General features: G+C 43.3%; 1 protein-coding gene across 5 annotated transcripts in view; it reads left to right on the forward strand.

Moving 5' to 3' along the window:
- The window catches only part of LOC107227262, a 142,408-nt gene that overhangs the window by 89,942 nt on the left and 29,751 nt on the right, over nucleotides 1–22,715 (forward strand). For all 5 annotated transcript variants that reach the window (XR_006904975.1, XM_046743409.1, XM_046743412.1 and 2 more), the window contains exons 12-13: nucleotides 17,142–17,358; nucleotides 19,958–20,115. Coding sequence is in view for 4 of the 5 variants with exons in the window: in XM_046743409.1 (XP_046599365.1) it covers nucleotides 17,142–17,358; nucleotides 19,958–20,115 (375 nt within the window). In the remaining variant the exon portion in view is untranslated. The remainder of the gene's footprint in view (nucleotides 1–17,141; nucleotides 17,359–19,957; nucleotides 20,116–22,715) is intronic.

A 22,715-nucleotide genomic window follows, 5' to 3' on the forward strand; every position in this document is an offset into this window, starting at 1 on the left:
TGATATGTATCACACTTATTCCAGACTTAATCAGCGCTGGCATTATCATAACGCGGATGACAAATAAACTGGCCACGTAAACAGATTTTCGAAATTGCTGGAAATGAAAAATCTAACCCTGTCAGAGCCGAGATGAAACCCTGCGTTTTTCAATGCCGGAAACTTAACGCGGTCTAAAATAGATGGAGCGAGATAAGGCAGAATCGACTCGCTGAAATATCGAGGAAAAGATATCCTCAATATTCGTTCTAAAATACTTCAGACTATATCCTCGGACAGCTTTGCGGATCTCTGGGTTTCACTTCTGCTTTCGCATCGGCTAAACTAATCCTCCTCCCTTTTCGCATAATTTTTTTTTAACCCTGCACGAATATCTGATTTCTGCCAGTCGATGCTTGATCGAAGAGATGAAATCGGAACGCTATGAAAGCTGGTTTCCGAACAATTTTTCTTACCGCATTATATAGAAGCTCGCGAAAAGAAAGTGGTACGAGTCAAGAGGGTGGATGGAATTAAATCCGGTCCTCGAGATTTATCGGCGGCAAACGTCGGCCGGAAACTAGTGCGGCTGGATTAGTAACTAATTATTAACGGCTTATAGCGTCGGAGATTAGCTAATAACTTCGGGCCACCGGAAGGCGAAGGAAACAGGGTCTCCATTAGCAGCGAGGTGAGGGCTGAAGAATTAGAGATACATGGAACGACCGACGACCGGCCTCCACGTCCTGTTCGCTTCGCGTTAAACCTTTGCTGCCGCTGCACACACCTCGACAAAATCCATTACCGCAAGAGAAAACTGGTTTAGTAACCACACTTTTAGATCCGAAGTGGAAACTTGGCGCCGCTATAAACATACGCGACCGATTCCGAGTTTAGAAATTGTGCAACGCGAATCTTGCCTAACCGCGCGTTTAGTGCTTTTGGCACCTGCCGCTGGATCTGCTCTTCGATTCTCTGATATTTTCTTCATCTTTGATCTTATTTCCGGCTAGCTTTGTCCTCTGTAGCCTTTTCCTCCTTCTTCTTCGCGTTATCTCGTCTTATATAACGTGTGGATTATATTACTCGAGTGAAAAATCTCTTGGGAGTAAATACGCTTCGCTTGTTTTACGACCAACGATGCGCCGCTGCACTTATCAAACCGACTTGGATGTAATTAATTTCTACTTTTAGACCCGCAATTAATCATTCCATCGAATCTCGCTTAAGACTAGATCGCGTGTTTCATGGGGAGAATTTATTAATCTGTTATAACCCAGCCTTGTACTCTCTGCAAAGACCGACTTATTCATACGTTTTGAGAAACTCTTCTTATCGTTGGTCCATTTTTAAAAACTAAATCTCAGCAAAAATTCCTTCGTTCAAAAATTCTACCCAAAAGGAAGTACGGAAGGAGTAAAAAAAAACTTTTCTCGACAAAAGAGCAAAGCGGCGCCGGGGGACGGTATATTTGATATTCGGATGAATAATTTCTCAGCTTTCATCCGCACAGCTTCGTTCCACGTTATACGTGTACAGTGTACCGAGAATAGTGAAGCGGCGGAATAGTCGGATGCTTGCACGACGTCGCTAAATGGCAGTAGTTTGATTAAACTAATTCAAAGTAGGTACGAAGCTGAGAGAAGGTTGGCGTGCTGCTGCAGAGAGGAGATGAAATTCTCACCGTCGTCGGAGATTTCATATCCTCCCGTCATGCACTCACCGACCTAAACCTACCTGTAATGCGTACAAAGGTGACGTCCGTACGTCCGCAACTGCAGATTTCTGGATCTACGCGGTAGATCCATACAACGGGATGAAATTTCGGAAAACTTGTAATTGCAGAAATTCTCAGACGCAACGGAACTATTTACGCGTCACTACGAATTGTGAGTCGCGTGAACCGTTCGACGGATTTGTAGAATTTCGACTCTCTTCCGAATAACGTCGCGGAATATGCGGAGGATGGCAAATTTCCGTCCTGACGAACCGCGTACCGCGGATTTAACGAGCGCACTGCGACGGAAGGTATCATTTCCGCTTCCCCGCGCCCCGTTAATGCATCATACATACATATACCATCGTGTTCCATTCCACATACGTTACGGCCAATAGGCAGGTATAAACGACGCGACTGCGGACGCTCCGCAATCCACATTGTCTTCCTCTAATGGCCTGTCAGGAGATACCCGAGTGCACCTAACTGCCGCTGCATCCATTACTAGCCTCGACTAGAGATCGCGAGTGGAATGTCTGCATCCGCGTATAGATCGGGCAGGTATGCCAGGCCATGTACCGGCAATTTGTTCGAGGGTTTCCTGCTACCGTTACGTAACTTCCGACCCGGCAAACTGCTGTTGACGCTCGACTGTTCCACAGATTTGAGCAAATTTCAACCTCAAACAGGCCAATATACGCCTCGAATTGTAGACGCGCGTCGCATTAATGTCTCTTATTAATAACAGGTTGTATATAATACCTGATACTACGCGTGCGGTGGAGTTTAATTTGACGCGACTTGCAAGCTCGTCGTTCCGAATACCGCGAAGAAGCCAGGGGCTGTTTTATAACCAACATTTGAGTTCTATACTCGACTTGACTCGAGCTTATCGCTATTAGACTTTATGGAACTGTTATATACGCTATTGAAAATTGTTCAAAGTACTTCATCACTCATTATTATTACCCTCCGAATCCTCAGACTTAGGCGCAGAAGCCGTGACGTAATTCGTGCGGTTCAACCCGTTTGCTCCGCAACGTTGCGTGGGTGGAAATACCGTCTAGACAGACTAGAAATATCTCGCTCCTATTCGACGAAATATCTTTTATTGTGATGTGTGCGTAAAGTTTGGAAAGTTCGAATCTAAGAAATGGGTGTTCTCAATTCTGAGACGAAGATTTAGCGGCTGCAATATTTTCAGCTTTTTTTACACTTGACTAACGCGACCGAGTTCGTCCAGTTATAATCGCTTATTCATAGGTCTCTGTACGGACATTGCATCGAGGATAAAAAATTGTATCCTTGTTGAAGGCAAAAAGGACATCGCGTAATTGATTTCTTAAAAATTGCCGGCACACGTCGCGGCGTTTTTCTCCCTTTACACCTAAAAACGGTCCAACTCTACCACTTTTCCCGCAGGTATAATATACGACGGTCGGGAAGTTGATGGTCCTCGATTTCCATCAATTAAGACTCCCGCCTCGCGTGGCGATCGAGCTAATCCGGCGATCTCGGGACTTAGGCGGATCAGAGAACCGTTCTCGACTGTTCATTTTTTTGTCTTCGCCTTTCCCATTCGGCGCAGAACTTTTTCCACCGACAAGTCGAACTTCCCTGATTCACGGTCGGGTGTGTTTCATTTGTCGCCAAACGTTGTTGAAATGTCGGGAAAATTTTTTTCGACACACATTTTTGCGAATCACTGCTCAGCGCGGAACCAGCATAAATTCACATGGTATTATCCTCCTCGTTTTCGCGACAACCCGACGTGTGTTTATATGTAAATACATTCCGTGGTTAGTTTGTTGTTATTTTACAACAGCTTCATGCCACGGCTCGTGTTCGGCGGACCTCGAGGATCGTCGGATAGATATTGGCACCCGACCCGCAACAGTGCAGATATAATAATAAACGCGGAAGTTGCCCGGCGATCCTCCCTTTGCTAATTTCATCAATTCGGGGTCAATTAATCCCCGCCGCGTGTCGCGAGCTCCTGCTTTTATTTTTATTTCAAACATACCGGTTTAATGGGGGGGGGGGGGGGGGGGGATTGAATTAAAAAAAAAAAAAATTAAAAAACCGGATTTATAAAAGTTCCCGGCCTGTCCGAGAATTGTTATAAAAATCCTTACTCATACGACAGTCGGATAAATTCAAAAACTCGAGGGGCTTTCAAATTATTGGATTTCCGCTCATCGGTGACTCACGTTTTCCCCGCAACGTGAAACGTTAATCCAATCATAATTCGCCCTCAGCTGGATCTGACTTTCCAAAGAGATAATTGTCAAAATCTCGAATATACGTTATACGAGTCTGGAAAGTGTTGAACGATTCTATTTTTGATACAATGTTGTAGAGAAAAAGGAATTGATTTATTTGAAATTCAATTTTTCCTTCATTCGTTGACAAGAATTGTATTAACGTAGGTTGAAAAAAATCAGAAACAAAATGCTTGGGAGGAGTAGAAAAATTATACTCGTTCCATACATACAGGAAGAGGATTAGCCGTGAACAGGGAGAAAGTTGTAATTTATTCAGCGAGCTATCCGCTCGAATTCCCGTAACAATTTGTATCGAATTCCCCAGGGGGGGTGTGAAAATTTATATGCATACATGTATACATGTATATATACATAGATATAGATATACATATGTAATATGTATGTATAAATGAAATTCAATAATCATCTTTTATTTACTGCTTCGGGGAAGGGGACGATTTTAATTCGATTTTATACCTACGAGACAGTTGAATGACATTATTATAAAACGGAAACTTGACTGAACTAGTAGCATAATGAATAAATTGAAAAGGAAGATGGTCCTAAAAATTTTTCCCCCGATCCTTTCGCGCCTTAATTTGACAAATTGATTTAATTTTCGCTAGATGAATTACGAAACGCAACGCGGCGACGGTTCGCGCTTCATCGTTTATTCAGTAAACGATCTTCGTTACTCTCTGCGCCTCGATGCAGGCCATCTAACTGTTTGCATTTAATACCGACTAGCAAGTACGAGACGAGGTTGCGAGATGTTTGAGGAAAAAAAATGGAGTAATCTGCAGCAGGTTCTATGCGGTGTCCAGGAGAATTATTTACTGTTAAATTATACCTAGAAAACAGCGTGGCTCGGTGAAATTCGTTTGGTAATCAGAAGGCGTTTCTCGTCTCGTACGTGACTCGCCTGTCAAACTTACTCGCCCCTGTGCGGAAGAACACCGGAAAGCCTCGATAATACGTACTAAGGACGAAACAAGGAAACGGTAAACACCGCGGCGAGTCCGAGTGACGGCCGAGTCGTTAGTCTTATTTCTAATCGCGCGTCGGTCCGTCGGAATTAATTGTTCCGGTCTCGAGCTCAACATACGGGATAAATCGGTTACACCCTCCCTCCCTCCCTCCTTCCTTCCTTACCTCCATCTACGTCTACATCTCCATCTACATCTGCACCTATATCCATCCGTACGCCTAACCGACTACGTACACCGCAGCCTTTGACCTCGACGCTCCCTTTCGCGGGGAAAAAACGATCCTCTTACCACCCCGGAAGCGCCGGATCGTTAAGGACTCACCGAGATCGAGAAACATCCCTTTCGAGGTACGCGAACTGCTCGGTTGGTTCGTCGGATGGTTGTCTAGTCGTTAACCGCACCGGTTCCCGGCAAACAACCGACCATTAATTCACCCGAACCTAGGTGGTAAAAAAAAAGCGACAGCTTCTCCCTGCTGTCGATTAACCCCAACTCAACTCGGCCTTTTTAAATTTGCAGTCCTTGCTCGACGGAGCTCGGCGATAATTTTCACGACGTGTGTACGTGTGAAAACCGAGCAGACTCCCCGAATAGCGATAACATTTGTCTCTCACGATACTTTTATTCGTTCGATGTACGAATCGCACGCGGATACTCTGACCCTTGTTTCAACCGTATACGTGGAGTTTATTCGTTTTTTAAACGCTTTAATCAGGTCTGATCTCGCGTTGTTATATATCTGGTCGGAAGCGGCCTCGTCTTAATCGAATTCGGATTATCACTTGGACTGGTTTTCGTCCATGTAATCCGGGAAGTAATTACATTACCTTCTTGAATTCATAGCCCGAGGCTTTTACAAGTTTGTTTAGCTCTCGGGGTGCTCCTGCGGGTATAAACCGGGTATTTTGGGGTGTCTTGATCCTGCAGAGAGCGAGAGAGAGAGAGAGAGAGAGAGAGAGAGAGAGCCGTAAGTCTTCTCAAGTCTGAGAACGAAGCGTCATCCAAAAATTATTACCTCAACCCAACTTCTGTTCTGTGTCGCTGTCGTATATATCTATATTATACCTTTTAGGCTTTAGAGCCTGCAATTATCACGGATACAAGCTGCGATAATTCGGTCAGCTTTACACACTCTTCTCGAAAAGCATGATATATATTTGATACCGTTCGACACAGATAGTCCGATGCGACTGCGAATTACGGTGGGATTCGAGGGGCGAAAAGAAAAAATGGTTCTTCGGTAAATCCTCGTCGTGTTTGCAATCTTTGTTATTTCCCTTGCTCCGTTTTTCTCTCCGGTCCATCGTATTTTCTTCTATTTCTACGTTTTCTTCTTCTTCTTCTTCTTCTTTTTTTCCTTCTTTGCAGAGTTCTATCGGAATTTACGATTTGCACGAAATTTACCATGAAACCGAAATAGTAGGGTAGGGTCCTTCCTCTTTTTGATACCGGACTCTTTTCGATCTTCAATCTTTCTTTGTATATTCGCAATAAAAGTTCCACCCTCAACTTTCATCTTCAAGTTACACGTATACGTACATATATGGTATACACGTACATAGGTTTTAGCATGGCTCAAACCCTGCCGCGAATCAAGTCAAATATATACCAAACATAGCCGAGGTGTGTGTCTAACTCTGCGAAAACTCGATTTTTTGCCAGATACAAAAGACGATGATAACTAATATTTTCTTATTAATGTTTGACGCGTTGTCAATACATCCTTGGCGACGATCTATTTCCAAAAATTCAACAAGAATACAACGTACGAATTATATGTGAAGTGAATCAAATGAGAACTTGCGAAGAGGTCGACGTATAAAATCTCGGTTCGAAAATCCGGTTGTGAATAGGTTGAATATAAGAGACGCGATAAACATGAGCGAATGCATAAAAGTCAGGATTCTAGAAGAGCCGAGTCCTTCTTCTAGGTAATACTACGTCACATAAATTCTCCGTAATATAATCTGCGCTGAAAAATTCATTCGCGGATGCGTACACGTCTCATACACACGCACGCACACACACATGTATAATTCTTGTTATATATGTATACCTATATGTACGTATGTATAAGTGTCGGGATCAATTCGTTCGCCGTCTACCGTTCATAAAGCACAAACGAAATTTATCACATTATACTCCTGCTAATATTCATTTTACCCTCCCCCCATCCCCCATCCCCCATCCAGTTATTAAAAACCCCACCGAGGAATAAATTTCAGCTGGAAGATGCAGATGGTACCCTAACTCCAATTTCAACCTCTGTTTTCTCCCACCCCTCGCGATCACTTAGACCTTCGAGGGGTTTCTGCGGGGCTCGTGCTTGTGCTTGCGCTTGCGGTTGTACTTTACAGTGCCAGAGGCCGCCGCATGTGCTCTGTTACGAAATTTCCACCCCACTGATCGTTATCTTAAATCACAGAATGTACCGGTTCGCCCGTATACTTCGCTCGAAAGGAATCGCTAATTGCAACATCCGCGCAGTTTGGTAAAAAAAAAAAAAAAGAAAGAAAGAAAGAAAAAAAGTATAAGGAATCCGACTTTGGAACATTAATGAAGGGACCTTGTATCGAGGCACCGCGAATCGCGGAAATCGCTACAACTGCCGCAAGGCATTTTTTGCGGACGCGAAAGCTTCCGGCTAAACGCACACGGAATGGGCATACACCTGCGGTGCATGTGTATATAAGGAGTCGGTACGTGGCATATAGTGCATTTACACCGGTCTGCAGTTTCTCCCCTTATTTTCCTTCGCGATGCTCCAGATCCGTTGTTTTACCCGAACTACAATCCAGCCAGACAGATTTTATTACCTACCTTGAACTATTTCAGGTCGAAGGTAGCAGGGTACAATACGCTGTTTCAGCGCAGTGCAGCCATCATGGGTAGAATAGCAAATATTTAATCGGAATTCAGGTGAAAGCGCAGAGCGGAAGTGTAATATTAAGTAACGTTACCGAATGCAGTTTATTGCAAGGAAAAAAGAAAATTGACGACAAAATCGAGTTAAATTTCAGAAACTTTTGAATTTGTAGACATGGTATATTAGGGACGTTGTACGATTGTAAATCAATACATTTTCGGTGATTTTAACACTTCTGGTTACTTTCGAGAAGGTGCAAAAAGTTATAATGAGACTAAAATTAACGAAAAGAGCTTCGGTATAACGATTTTTCATTTGGAACCGCTTTGAATATGCAGTGAAAAATTTAGCAGGACTCGTTTGACTTGACTCCAACGGTGCAGGTTTATATTTTGGTTGAAAATCTGTTTCTTATTTTCTCTTTATATAAGTCAGTTCATTATTCGTCAGAATAAATATCAATGCGATCCGAAAAAATGAAACGTTCAAAGATACTGTTTGGTGACTGAAGATCGTTGGATGTCGCGCCGTCGCGGCGCGCGGCGTCGTAATTTCTCGAGATCGCCGAGCTCTATCGGCTCGTGGCAGCACTGCTGTTTGATTTTTCGCGAACGAGTGAGCAGACGCGCGCGCGAATTTGGAGCAGTCGTCGGAACGACGCGCTTCGGAGAACACGTTCGCGACAAGGCCTAAGGCCGATACACATCCCACATTGTGTATGGTCGAAGCTTCTTCGATTCGAAGTTACTCCGGATTGAAGAAGCTTCGACCATACAGATACCGAGGCGATGAAAAAAATTGTTGCGGTAGGATTGTAGAGAATCATTTTCATCAGTTTTAAGGCGATTCATTCTAGATGAAAAATCGTTACCCGAACTCTCGTTTATAATTTCGTTTCATTTTCTTCTTCTTTTGTGTATTCTAATCGAAAGAGAGTTACCAAAACCTCTGAATGTAATAATTTGATGTGAACTCAACGAGCGACCGTTTCTTAGAATGTATTAAAATGATGGATTTTCAACCGACAAATTTTCGTTGAACGTTAATACAACTCTCGAGCTTATCTTTACTTCCGGAAATTCACGGTCCCTGAAAACATAGTTGGAGTAAATTGAGGTGGAACTTACTTGGCTCCAATTGCAGGCGGTTGACGTCACGAGTTAAAAGTTAACCGCGTTCCGTAGGCGGTTGTACAAGGGTCGACCTGGTGGAATATAATTCGAGGCTTTAAACCTACATCCGTTAGTTCACCCATCAATGTAATAGCCAGGTTCTCTATCCGATGCAGCAGGCTTAGGTACTCCACTGTTGTTCTCCGTGATCGTTTACGACGATTTGACGTCCGTCGTAACGGCCTCGGTTTACGACAAACCGTAGGTATCGCGTTTGGCCCCCTTTTACTCCCAGACTGCATTGCCTTACATCCCCCGTTCGCCTATCGCCCATTTCTCTCATCCTTTCACCGCCCCGCGCTCTCCCCCCGCGACATTCAAATTTTACTACAGCCAAAGGATCCTGTACCCCCTAATTTCAAAGATCTCATAAACGGCACGCACCTTATACGATCTGCAGGTTTACACATTTTCCGATACCTCAACGTCGATTTTCATTTCAATGACAAAACAAAGCACGCGCGGAGAAAGGATTTTTCGACTTCACCAAACAGCCGTTTCGTTCGGGAAAAAAATGGTTTAAACAACAATTGTTGCGATATCGATGGTATAAACCACATCTACTTTGATTAACTGAAGATTTATTCAATTCAATACATTTTCAATATCTAATTTTACTTGGTGCAAAATAGATTGAATTTCGATTGAAAAATTCCGTTTCCTAAAACTTCAAGATACCGTTGAAGATGGTTCGGTTTTTCCATTCCGACGGGTCCTTAGTTTCCCTGGATTCCCTTTTTTTACGCGTCAGAAGGATGGAGATTCCGTACCTCCGGTATAATAATTCGTCAGAGTTCATATCGCTTGAGAAGTGGGACAACCGCTCCATCTAATAACGTCTTAATAGTCAAAGCAGTAAAGTAGCAACCGTGAAAACTTCATTTCCGCTCTTATCGTCCGATGCGACGACTCTTACACCGCCAACTTTTCGCCACGGACTGAGAAATCGTCGTACCTAAATCCCACGCGTCGTTACTTTTCCATGCGACTCTGCGTATTATCCAGAGACACCGTATATATAAATGACGAAAGTTTTTGAACCGCTATTTATAGTTTCGACTTTCGGCTGAACGTGTAAAGCGGGAACGCCGTAACCTTCAGCAAACAGATTAAGACTGAAGAATGTAACGAAATTGGAAATATTGGGGCACACGTGATAGTTCCGAAACTACAATCGGTCAGAACTTTATCGCCTGCTAAATTATTCAACAATTCCACCATGTTATATCCTCAATCGCGTGTCAACTCAGTCCGTAAAAAGAAACTTGTTTGGAAACTTTTTCCTATACAGTTACGTTAATATTTTTTTTTTGCCTTTTTTCCCGTACTTACATTATTACACCTAACCGAAACATATTAGTAGACTCGTTCGGAAAATGTTACAGCCTGTAATGTGACGTGGCTATATACTGTATCGCCTCAGATCGGTCACTTGGTTTTGTATGAATAAAAAATAAGAGAGGAAAACGAAGAAGGAAACGTCACGGTAAAAGTTTTACCACGTCTGCTTATTGCGAGTTTAGATAATGCAATCTATTTTTATGAGAAATCAATTCACCACCACTCGTGCGGACGAGGCACCCGTTTGTATGTTCAACATGGCTCGTGTATCCATATGTGTACGTATGTATGTACCTACACCACTTATCGAAACACAGAGAAAAAGCTCCGCTTCGCGCTTCGCTTCAGTCCGAGGCTCGTACATTTTTTCTTCTAAATTTACCAGTGACCTTTTTATCCCTCGGCTATTCTTATTATTGAATGAGAAAGCGACTCTCTCTCACTCTCTCTCTCTCTCTCCCCTTCTCTTTACAATCCATGCCTCTGTTCCTCTTCGTTGTCGATGAGCTGCCTCGCCCGATGTGCACGTATGGAGCTGGAACAACGGAGTTTGGCACGTGCTTTGCCTACCCTGTGAATCGGCGACATTTTCCCCCCCACCATTCCCTGTTTCGAATATTTTCACGAGCCACCCGAGGCATCTGGATCACTCGGGAAAGTGCGTGCGAGCTTTTTTCGAGTATCCTCTCTGTACGTAATTTTCAAACCCTTTGAAAATTCCGTGCCGATATCAGCCCCCGTGTCTGAGCTTTTGAGTAAAACGAGGATGAAAACGAATTCCTGTTGGATATTGCTACTGCACGCGATTGTTTTGCACACTCCACTTTCGGATGCCGACGTTGGAATGATAGGGAAAGGTATGATAAGATTCGAAAATTGAAACCTGAGTCGAGCTATTTTGATTTTAATTGCAGAATTTAATTGCAGGCATCAAACGTTGAATATACGCTACTCCAAATTATTTCTCATGCCGATCACATTGTTGTAACATTTTTTATAATGCAAAAATCATACCGTTCGACCAAAGTTTTGACGGTTGAGGGATCATTTCGATTCACGAATACCTAAAAGCTGATTCTTTACGAATTAATTATTATCTGTCAATAAATTATTCTGAACATTGATACGTCGGTTTTTATTGAAACAAAGATTTATTCATTGTCACGAGGTGCAATTGACTCAGCAAAAGGAGAAAAGATAATTCACTTTGTACGATTTTTATAAAAAGAATTCATTTAGATCGTAAGAATAATCATTTTTTGGTATAAAAAACAAAAGATAACAACATTTGGATGAAATTTAACAATGCCTTTACATTTTCTCCGCTCAAACCGTGGGGAAAAATTAAGGAAAAGTTCATCGGTCGTGCTAATATTGAGTGATAAGTTTTATTCCCGGAAGAGTTGAAATGGGTTCGATACATCGGCACGACAATTGTCAAGGGTAAGGTCAAGGCCACTTGGCGTTTCTCGCACCTGCCCTCCGATAATACCATATACCGGAATATTTCCGTGGAGTACTCAAGGCTCAACAACCACGACGAATCGATTTCTTTCACCAATTTCAATGCACGGTTCGTATATACCAACATACAATTTGAACCACCGCTGAGCGTGTTCATTCGTCCGAGAACCTGCGAAATAAGATAGATGTGACGGGAGATTAGACGCGGTTGCGGCTTTCGCTGCTGCTTCTGCTTCTGCTCCGAAATCGTCACGCTTACAACAGGCGTCTTCTACCTTCCTTCATTGCCTCAATAACGATTTTACCAATTTGCCTTATAGCGATTTTTCGAATCAGCCAACTCGAACTACTCGCTGCTCTTGGTTAAACCACTTCATCGCTTCAGCTTGTAGAAGATATCTGATGTGAAGTAGTAATTTTGAAGAAAAAAGACCAGCAAAAACTAAGCGGTTGATATTTGGCGGCAACTCTGACCGATTCATTGACGAACCGCGTAACGATTTCATCCCTGCAGCAGCAGCACCTAATGGAAATTAGTCAACGGGTCTATCGGTCAATTAAGGCTGGTAAATTACTAGGAGTATAAATTAATATGTTTGTCTGATTGAGGGGGCTTAAACGGGATCCAATTATCGCCGGGTCATTAATGACTTATTGTTATCTGATTTTTCGATACGTCAACCAAACCCCCCCCCCCCCCGTCGAAGTGCGCAGTATTTGTCATCCTGCAGTTTTGCCGGAAGCGAGGACGCGCACCTGGCTGAATTTAATCGAACGACTCAACGGTGAGCACTCTGCAGGAAGCGTAATGGCGAGTAATAGAATTTCCCCACTTCCATTTCGCAGCGAATCACCGACCGAGTGCATCTCCACACCGTGTGCTCATGTGTCTCTCTCTGTGTGTACGTAACTTGCGGCTGTGTGCCTTTAACGTATCTGCATAATACGTAACAGGTTTATCGATTATTAACCCTTTCATTGCAAAGAGCGCTTCCTCCTCCGCGCCTCTACTTTTTCATCTTCTAAACTTCGTCCTTGTGCCCTCGCTATACGGATCTGGGTATTGCTCTGCCCCTGACACTCACAATCAGTTTCAATTCAATCTTCCCCGGCACCTCTTCCGTTCCTCTATCCCCAAACTTCTCTGCCTTTCCAGTTTTCATCCGATTTCCCTACGTGCATCGGCTCAGGAGATATATGGCGTGACAACCGTTTTCCAACTTTGCAAGCTCCGGAGAAAATGCAAAAATGAAACTGGACCGTTGAACAAAATTGTATTGTTGAAAATTGATATTTTTTTAACAGTATAACAGAAATTGGAAAAATTTCTTTACGTAAGATCTGTCAATTGCGTAATTCGTCTGTCTAGGTAATTCGAACTGTGAAAAGTATAGTTGTCGAGTTTTAAAATACTTGTCACTGACAGCGAATTTGCTTGTTAACTTATTATCGTTGAAACAGTTTTTTTTACTCAACCGTCGGTTTACTGTATCATTTCTCTTTTCCGTTTACCCAATTATCGTTAATTGTCGACACGTTCCAGAACCGCAAAAGCGACAAATTGTAATCTCATTGCGTTCGCAATCTGAACACACGTTACGGCAGCTATCGTACAGCGGTATATTAGAATCCCCTGTACAACAATCGTCGGGAGTTCAAGAACCTTAAATGCAGAAAAAAATGCGGCCAGTGGTCACTCGGCTATAAATATCCTCTTTTCCTTATCCGCCGAGAGCAATATGAAAAAAAAAAAAAAGTCAATAACCGAGCCGCCGTCGTAAGAATGTGGATGCGGAGTAAATAAGAAATCAATGATAAACGTATATCTACGATTGAAAAGGAAATATGCTCTTCTTTCTCGCTTTGCTCTCGGTGCAGAAAAAAATGAAAGGAATTATTAGGAAGGCAATCGGGGGTTCTTAAGAGTTGAGAATGTAAGGGACAGGCGGTGAAGTGGAGAAGGGTCGTTGCGTTCACCCTCCTCCTCCTCCTTCTCCTTCGCGAAATTCGCGGGTCATTTGCATGTAAAATAATCCCTCGAAGGATCCTCCTCCTGCAAAGCGAATGGAATTACTTACGCAAAGGGAGGCGAGGAACGCGACGTCGCGTCGTCCAGGGGGAAGGTAAGGAGGAAAGGGGGACGAAGGGCTGAAGTTGGTAGGTGACTGGGCGAAAACCCTTTCTTTAAACCCGTCCTTCGCGACGGCTTGAATATTCAGGTTCACCCTTTGGCTTGTTGGACGGCTTGATAACCGACACGTGTTAATTTGCTACCGAATCGGACTCTTAGTCCGGCTGAAAGGCGTTCGCGATGCGGGTAGAGATTCTGATTGGTCGAAACTCAGGCCGACCATTGTGCCCAATCACGTCGGACTGCGTGGTTCGAATTATCAGAGGGTCAAGTTTTCAGATGATTATAATTAAGGAAATTGACCGGCCAAGAATTATCGATACTTTTCAGTCGATTTTATTAGAGGGCTTGTCGCGAATTAGGTATTTAGCGAGTTTTTATATTCGTAACCTAAGACGATATTCCGAAAAAAAATACTGGTTATGTAAAAAAATTCTTGAATGCCGAGGCTTCATTTTGAATTATTTAAAAATCGTTGAATGTCCTATAGATTCTATTTGACTTTATTCTACGATGGCTCGTTTTATACGGAAAACTGTTTTCTACCGAGTCCGTGAAAACATATTACTTTTTATCACTTTGGTATCGTTGAATATTTAATTTTGCACCGCTGCCCCGATATTGATTGTAATTGACAAGAAAAAAAAAATCTCTCAGCGGCTTTTCAGAAAATGGTATTCTGAATAAAATCGTCGATCGTAGATTGAAATCAAACGAATCTACTAGATTTTTAACAATTTCGAAACGATTTCACGCAAAGCATCGATATCCAACGTTTCCTTTACAATTCCATTACGTTTAAAGAGAATCTTCGTAGCTTACGTCGTTTGGTCGTTCGAATTTGATCCTGAATTTCGCATCACCCAGAAATATGGCTTCGCTTTACGCGCCGCAGAATCGATCTCCGTTGTTTCCGAGCCGATCCCTGAGAGAGGATGGACTTCTCTCGGTCCTTCGAACTTCCGGTAATCGGTTTAAGGCCACCGTTGAATTCATTCGGCGGATGAAACGGAAATTGCCATAAGCTCCCTTCCATGACGCAGTAAGTTCTCCTCTTGCCCATCGCCTTTACCGCTGCAATATCAAACGGTCCAACAGAATCTGCTTTCCGCGTTGCGGAACCTCCGCGTGTATTCCCTTCCGACAAACCAAACTCGATATTGCAGAATAGAGGCATGTCGCCGCTGTGAGAATTGCCGAAGAAACTTGTCAAACGTCTTCGCGGCTCGTGCATCTATTTTTCACAGCATGCGTTCCCGCCTGCAATTGCTGTTATTTCCGCTGGCGAAAGCTCTCGCGTGTTCTCTCGACGTTTCCGAGGTATTCCTCGGCCGGTTTTCACCCTCTGCATGTCTGCGTCTCCGCGTCCATGTGTCTCGGAGTTCTTTGGCGAATGAGATCGCGTGACGCGAATCCTCGGCACACGCCGTCGATCGATCGGGCTCGTGCTCTCACTCTGATTGAATTGAGCCAAATAACCGTCGCTGTTCTGACATCCAATGGAATATTACCCTGTATACCAGCGTTACGCTCCTCGTAGGCCACGAAACCCGGATCACGTCGGATTATCCACGGCGACGGAACAGAAATTGACCGTAATTGCGGATCGATTACTTTTCCTTTCTCTGCGGCGCGCGTGGATCGTTTCGTTAGAAACTCCGTTTATCTCGAAGATCGGTTAAAATGCCAGCTCTCCACATCGCACTGTTAATTAGAAAAATTTCATTGCCACACGGGGAAAATTATACCAATTTGCCTTAAGATCCTCGCTTTTAGCACACCGTATCGGAAATATTACGAAAGAAGTAAACAAAGTGAGCGTTGTACGACGTCGAGCGGATGGGTTAAACTTTTTACACTTTTATTGTAACTTCTTTTTTATTGCCGGAATAAAAACGGAGCGAATAAACTTATCTCACGACTATTGTATATGGAGAGAAAAGTTGGCTAATTGTTTAAAAAAAAAAAGAGTGTGAATCGTCATTTTATTACTATTCTTCTTATATCTTCTTTGCCAATTTTATTATCGAAAGCATGGATATACCTGCTTGGTCGATTTTCAAATCATTCGAAAGCGGCACTCGGTAAAGTTTTTATCGTTTACATCGGATAATCGTACTTTTCCACTTATCCCCTTAATTGATATGGCTGAAAGTGTCGGTTATACAGGTATACGTATAATGTGTGCAATGTGGATGTATACATGTACATGTATATATAAGAAGGAACTTATCGGATTAAATATCGTCACCGAACTCGTGACCGGCGATAAACCTGTCACGAAGAGTGAAACTTTTTGTCAGTTATAAAAAATCTACCGCGCCTGCAAAGCCTAGAAAACTTTTTTCACCCAGCCCCCCCGCTGTTTATTGGATAAACTTTCGAGTTTGATGGCTCCCGAGCCTCTTAATTCTGTCGTCTTCTTATCTCCGGAGCTGCTCCTTGTACCCTATAACTTTCGTTAAACCATGATCCGCACCCATGAGATGTATATTCCCCCAGAATTACAAGCATAAATCAAACTTTTCGAACCAAATTATATCACGCCCCATCAAAATAACGTAGGTATAAGAGTTTTGCGTGTAGGATAAAAAAAACAATAAAACAAAGTGAGATAAAATATATATATCCAACAATTTATTCATCACGCGTCATCAGCGGCTGCAACGCGATCCTCGCGCGTCTCTACGAGGGTGAAAAAAAATTTCTCGCGTATACCTTCGCTCTTGCGGAAACTCGCTTTACAATTCTTCGGTGAAAAAAAGTCTCCGGCGGGACTTTGCAGCACCGCCGCCAATGTAACGCCCGATAAGAAGAAAATGTTTTCTCGATCACGTCAGCGGCTCGATACCTGCCCACAGAGTGCGGTCCATTGTGTCCATGTCCCCTCGGCCTCGTCGTTTCAACCGTGCGCTCAACCTCGAGGATCTTATTTTATTTTCTCGTATTTCATTTCCTCTATTTTTCGCGTAGTCGAGAACGAGTCAATTTCGCGAAGCCTGCGACTAAAGAAGAGAAAAAGAGCGAGTGAGTTAATCAACGACTTAAGGATCGTATTCGACAGAGCACGGAGTAAAATGTGCTCACGTGATTTTTATTATTCTCACTTATTATTACCGTGGTTGGATCACGAATTGATTGATAACTCGAGGTGAATGACCGAGTTATCTCGTTTATTCCGGGCGTTAACCGGGGCCTAATTATTGGTTTTATTTCAGCCTCCGGGTCGGGATCGGTGATCGGACGAGACCCCCTGCCACCCAGAGCCATCAGCACGTCTCAGCTACCCCAGAGAACGCTGACGCAGCCTCCTCTTCCACGAGGAAACGCGCACCACCCGGCGCATCCGGTTCAGCAAACGACACTTCCGGTCACCCGCCCGTTAGAACGTACCGCCGCCGCTAGCCTAGCCGATATCAGGATCACCTTTGCCGGGTGAGTGTATCCTCCGATACTCGAGATTAATACTACAGAGTTTTGGGTAATTGATAAGGAGTCGAGGAGGGTTAGCCATCTTGGTCGCAAATCGCGAGCGCAACGTCGTTGCCACAATCTTGTGACCTCCTGAGGCAAGCACGAGTTGTACGGTAGAAGAAAAAGTGGTAAAATCGTTGAAGGAAAGACCTCCGGCAATGTTAGGGCTAATCGGACAACATCTCTGCTGTGGATTGGAAATTAATGTGAGAAAATTTGCTTGGCAAAAAACCTGAGGTGTCAACAATTTGAGAAACGATTTTACAACAGTAACCGTTCACAATTATCAAAAGCTGGTGATTTCTGTCGTATTCTAACGTTCGTGGATTCATTTTCTCTCACCATAAAAGTCCCCAAATATTACCTAACAAATTTTGTTAGAAACAGTTATCCGCGCACAGAGAAAAGGATTCATTGAATTTGTCATGTATGGCGAGAAAAATATTTGTTCGATTCAAATAAATGTTGTCTGATGCAACAAAAAAATTTTACGAACAAAATATTGTATTGTCAAGTGAAAACACATTTATTTGAAGTAACAAAACATTTCTATCCCCGTATTTGATCGCCACGTTTGGTGAGGACACCAAACTTTTTTTCGTACGTAATATGCATCGAAATAAATTTTTCAAACGTTTGTTTTCTGTTTTCTCAACTTTTGACTTCGAGAATGTGCATCGTTTGAGGAATTTCATGAACTTAGAAAAAAGTTTTATACCTACACTTGATATTTCGACTAGAATACTTTTACACCTGTTTCTTTTTTTTTTTCTTTTTTTTTTATGATAATTCATTATTTATCCACAGCCCACTTCTATAAACTCCCTTATTGTTTTGTTAACGAAAATATATTTGTTCTTCGATTGACGTAATTTTTTGAAACACATTTACATTCAGTCTCCTTGTCGAAACCCTTGGATCAGTTTTCTCCATCATTTGTTGTCGAGGAAAGATGTAACATGTGTCTAGTCGAGAAATAGAGTTATTCCTGTAAGGAGCCAAAAAAATAAATGACGGCAACATCGCTAACAAAAATGTGGATTTTCCTCGTTTGTCTAACAATAAGTTGTTTTACTCCCGTTCTCAGCTTTAAGCTCGGCAATAAACACCGGAGAATTCAAAATGCTTACTGGTATAATCGGAGTTGCGAGGGTAGGTTAAACTTCTGCCGAGTATTAACGGGTTTTATACGGCAGTTAAAGAGGGCGGGATCCCGGGGTTGCGGTAGGTTTTAGATATAACCTGTGACGGAGGAAAACCCCCTGGGGCGATTTTCGTCTAGCCGAATATCGAGTATAGGTATAAGCTAGGGAAACGGACAAAGCCGAACAAGAAGCATTGTAATGGTCGATAAAAGTTTGAGCTCACGCTGCACATCGTGTTCCTGTGATAAAAGTGTCTTTTTTGTACATTTTTCCCCACCCTTTATTCGCTCTGCGTACGTTTTTCGACTCGGTGTATCGCCGCTATAGAATTCAATCGATTCTGTCTTCAGAGCCAATTCGTTTATTTCAATATTCAATCCGACCGGCCCGGGGCGAATTAATCAACCCTTTGAACGGCGAAATTATCTGACATCCCAGCAATTTTATTCGCGTTCGTAGTCATTAAAGCGAAAAATAAAATTACGATTGTTGGAATATTCGTATGTAATTTCAACTTTTATTCCAATTATTTCACATCGCATGAGCTCAACGTTCCCAAAGTCTTTGAAAAACTTTTTTTAAATTTGTTATAGATTTTGATCCTTACGGTTGTCCAAAGTTGATCAGGCTACAACATCTGGAAGTTTTTTTTTTTTTTTTTTTGCTGTCTCTTAACGTAATTAGAATTCCGAGATACGGAAGTAATGAAAATTAAAACAAGTGCTTAATTTGATTGTCCTGCAGAGTCTGAGCCAGAATTGCACTCGAGGTGGGTTCGTTTATTTTAGCTTTTCGGTACGTTCGTCCGTTCGTCGAATTGGACGAGATCCAACCAGTGCTGAAATCTGCAGTGGGAGACAAAAATCCCGCGACTAAAAGTTTTGACAAATAAATATTACGCCCGCTGTACATATTACACGGATTCAGCATAATTTGTTCCCCGCAGAAGTGTACCTTGTACAGAAATAAATAAACAGCATCATCGACCGAACGGATCATTTCGCGGAATGTGAAATTTCTCAGGGGAATTTCTTTCTCACGATACGTAATATAACTAGCGTCTTCTTAAAGAGAATAAGAGACGTATTAATTGACCAACAAGAAGGCACCAAATTTTTTTTTCTTCTTCGCCTTCTTCTTTGTACGTCGTCGTTCCATTGCTGGAGATCAGAAACAACATCCGAGATCGTTACCGCGTCCCGAGCGCTTCGAATAAATTTTATTAACCATGACACGGAGAGTTTGAAGGCAGCTGCCGGCTGTGGTGTTTCAATTGAGAGTCGGATTGGCGTATAACTGGCTAAATAACAGCTCGACGCTTGGAGGCTGGTGGATCCGCGTTGAAGGTGACTCGGTCGGGTACTGTTATTGTATAAATTGAATCAACGCCAGTTTGTTTGTGACGCTTGTTACAGGGAGGCGAGAATCACGTCGCCAGGAAACGGCCAGTTGAAGCAGCAGCACCAGGACCAGTCCGCTCAGCGCAGGATGGCCGGACCCTTGAGGGTTATTTCCCCTAATGGACACAGGGTTTCCAGTCCGAACGAGAGCGAGTCCCATTCGCGCAGTCCAAGCAAGTACTTTACTCGTTTTACAGATGGTGCGCGGTTAAAATTAGAGGCCCGTTTCGCCCGTTCCTGATCTTGATCCCAACTGTGCCGCAGGCGCGACCCTTCTCCAAATGGTGCGAAAAGGCACGTTGATCAGTGACCGATGTCCACCGTGATGGTTGCATTTTTTACTTTTGTTTTCGTCTTTCAAACATGAACAGTTTCGACCGTTAACGCGCTGCGGGTTGAAGATTCCAACAGGTTTCGTACCGAGCTGTTGTTCGAGCTTTTCCGAATCCCAATCCCAATCTCACCGGGTATCTCTAACCTTCCTTGCTTCGTACGTGATTCGAATCGCAGAGTAGCGAAGGTCGGGGTTCAATCTACTACCCTGGGATTTCCTATTGTTTCCAAACGAACTTCCCGCGAAGGTACAGGTGTACTTCTCGGTGTGCATTCACTGCGTTATACCGTCGTGAAACTCGCTGCAACGGTCCAGATTATTATAATACCTAGTTCTGATTGTGCATTGTCGTCGCACGAATAGCGACAGAGATACCATCGGATTAATTTACCCTAAGTTTTCCCTTTGCCTTCTGCCAGCGCAAAGGCAGCATGTCCGGTTGTCGAGTTGAAGTCACGTATTCCCTCTTTCTCCTCGTTGCCGTTTTCCATCACCGATAATCACTCACCGCGTGCTGGACTGCAGGTAACGTCGCGTTCTCCTCATACTTTTTCAGAAGACGTAACGATTATGACACGCGATTAAACTTTGCGCGCAAACGGTTTGTGCCTTTACGGTAATTCGGTCAATTCTACGGTACATCGTACCGATCGGATTTTTCAACAATTAACGTTATATTTGACGGCAGTAACGAGTTAAACAGAAGTTTGTCTATAACGGTGTCCACTACTGATTATTATACCTGTAATATATATCGCGTGCTTATGGTTTTACGGACGTATGCGCCATTATACGACCTTTCACCACGCGTAAAGGTAAAGCGACGTGTTTTTCTCCCCTTTATATTTACGGGAAAGACATGGGGATACATTCGAAAACGTTGCGATTGAAAAATGTATCAATTAACGGTACAAGGTCGTAAGTACTGACGGTTACGCCCTTTCATCGCGAACTTTATGAAAAATAATCACGTACATTTATGGTGTAATCTCGCCTGTGCCCACATACGACCATATACCGTGTTACGTTCGTTATCATTTTTTGAGGAAATTAAAATTTTTTAATATTCTCCCGTCGTCGATAAATCTTCACGTTTCGAAGGTTCCTGCATCGTTTATGATGAAAGCACTTAAATGGCGGATGCGACTGTATACCAATTATAAATTTGACGAATAAAAATATATTTTTGCGTTGAAATGGCGTATCCACCAAACATAAGGCCTCTTACCTGTATTTATTTTCTCGGCTCGTTTTAGTGTAGATACGCGTTTTCGGTACTTTCGTAACGAATTCACCTTTTTGGCGTCTACGTCCTTATACCATTATATATTGGATTATTCGACAGAGCACCAAATCAGTTTATGCCTCATGCTTTCGCACACCGGCAGATGAAATAGCAAATCGCACGGTATTTGCGACCAGAATTTCACAACCATCTCACAGTGCAGACGCGACGACGACGAGCCTTGATTCGGCCCTAGGTCTCTGTTTGCCAAGCGCAAACTCTGCAGAATGCAACTGACTATAATGGTCAAATTTGTTGATCTGTAAACGGGGTTAATAATTACGCGAGGCTACGTGGGTGACACGGACGCAGAGGGAACGGAGCTCGAGAGTTCGGAATCGAAACTCCCTTCCACGAAATTTAAACTCTGATAATAACCGCCTCCGCAGCAGGTCCGGAGGACCAAGTTTCTGGTCCCTGTGCCACCTTGAGAACCCTTCGGGGTTTCGGACGTAAGTCGCGTGTCGGGTTTAATTATTCAAAGGGCAAGAAAGAAGGACTGCGGGACGTATGTCACCGCGGCGCAGGTTGGCTCTGGAATAATGGAAAGGCAATGCGGAGCCAGTGAATTCATTCGCTTCGTACCCTACCGTAACGTTAGGGTGCTCTTTGGACGCTCCTTGTTTACCGTATGGAAAGGAAGGTAAGGACAGATGAATTCCGGTAGGGTTTTAGTCGCGACAGCGACCTCGCCGCTCGCTGGTTCAAGGTACATGAACCAAAAGCTGCTCCGACCGGCGCAGGAGCCGGAGAAACGATGAATAATTCATTGTTTGCAGTTGAACTGCCTTTGGCATGCGAGCCATTATGGCTTTAGGCAAGAGACCTTGCGAATCGTCTCGTTGATTTCGCGGATTTCTCTTCGACGAACGACTTTAACCTATTAACCGTGAAAATACCGACATTTTCCATTAATGTCACCCCTTGTTTCCGCGTCCTCTTGCCACGTTTCACGCATCCCTCTGTCGGTATTACTCGATTTTAAAACTGCCGTGCGGCGATGGCGGGAAACCAAGTTTCGAATAAATCCGATTAAATTTCATAGGTGCACCTCCTACGAGCGTGATCCTCGACGCTTCTTGTTTTACACCTTGTTCTCAATGTCATGAAGTTTAATCGCTTTGCTCGCAATTGTCTTTGTCCAAATCATCTAA

Source organism: Neodiprion lecontei, chromosome 6 (assembly GCF_021901455.1).
Source record: "Neodiprion lecontei isolate iyNeoLeco1 chromosome 6, iyNeoLeco1.1, whole genome shotgun sequence".
In the NCBI taxonomy this organism is placed as follows: Eukaryota; Metazoa; Arthropoda; class Insecta; order Hymenoptera; family Diprionidae; genus Neodiprion; species Neodiprion lecontei.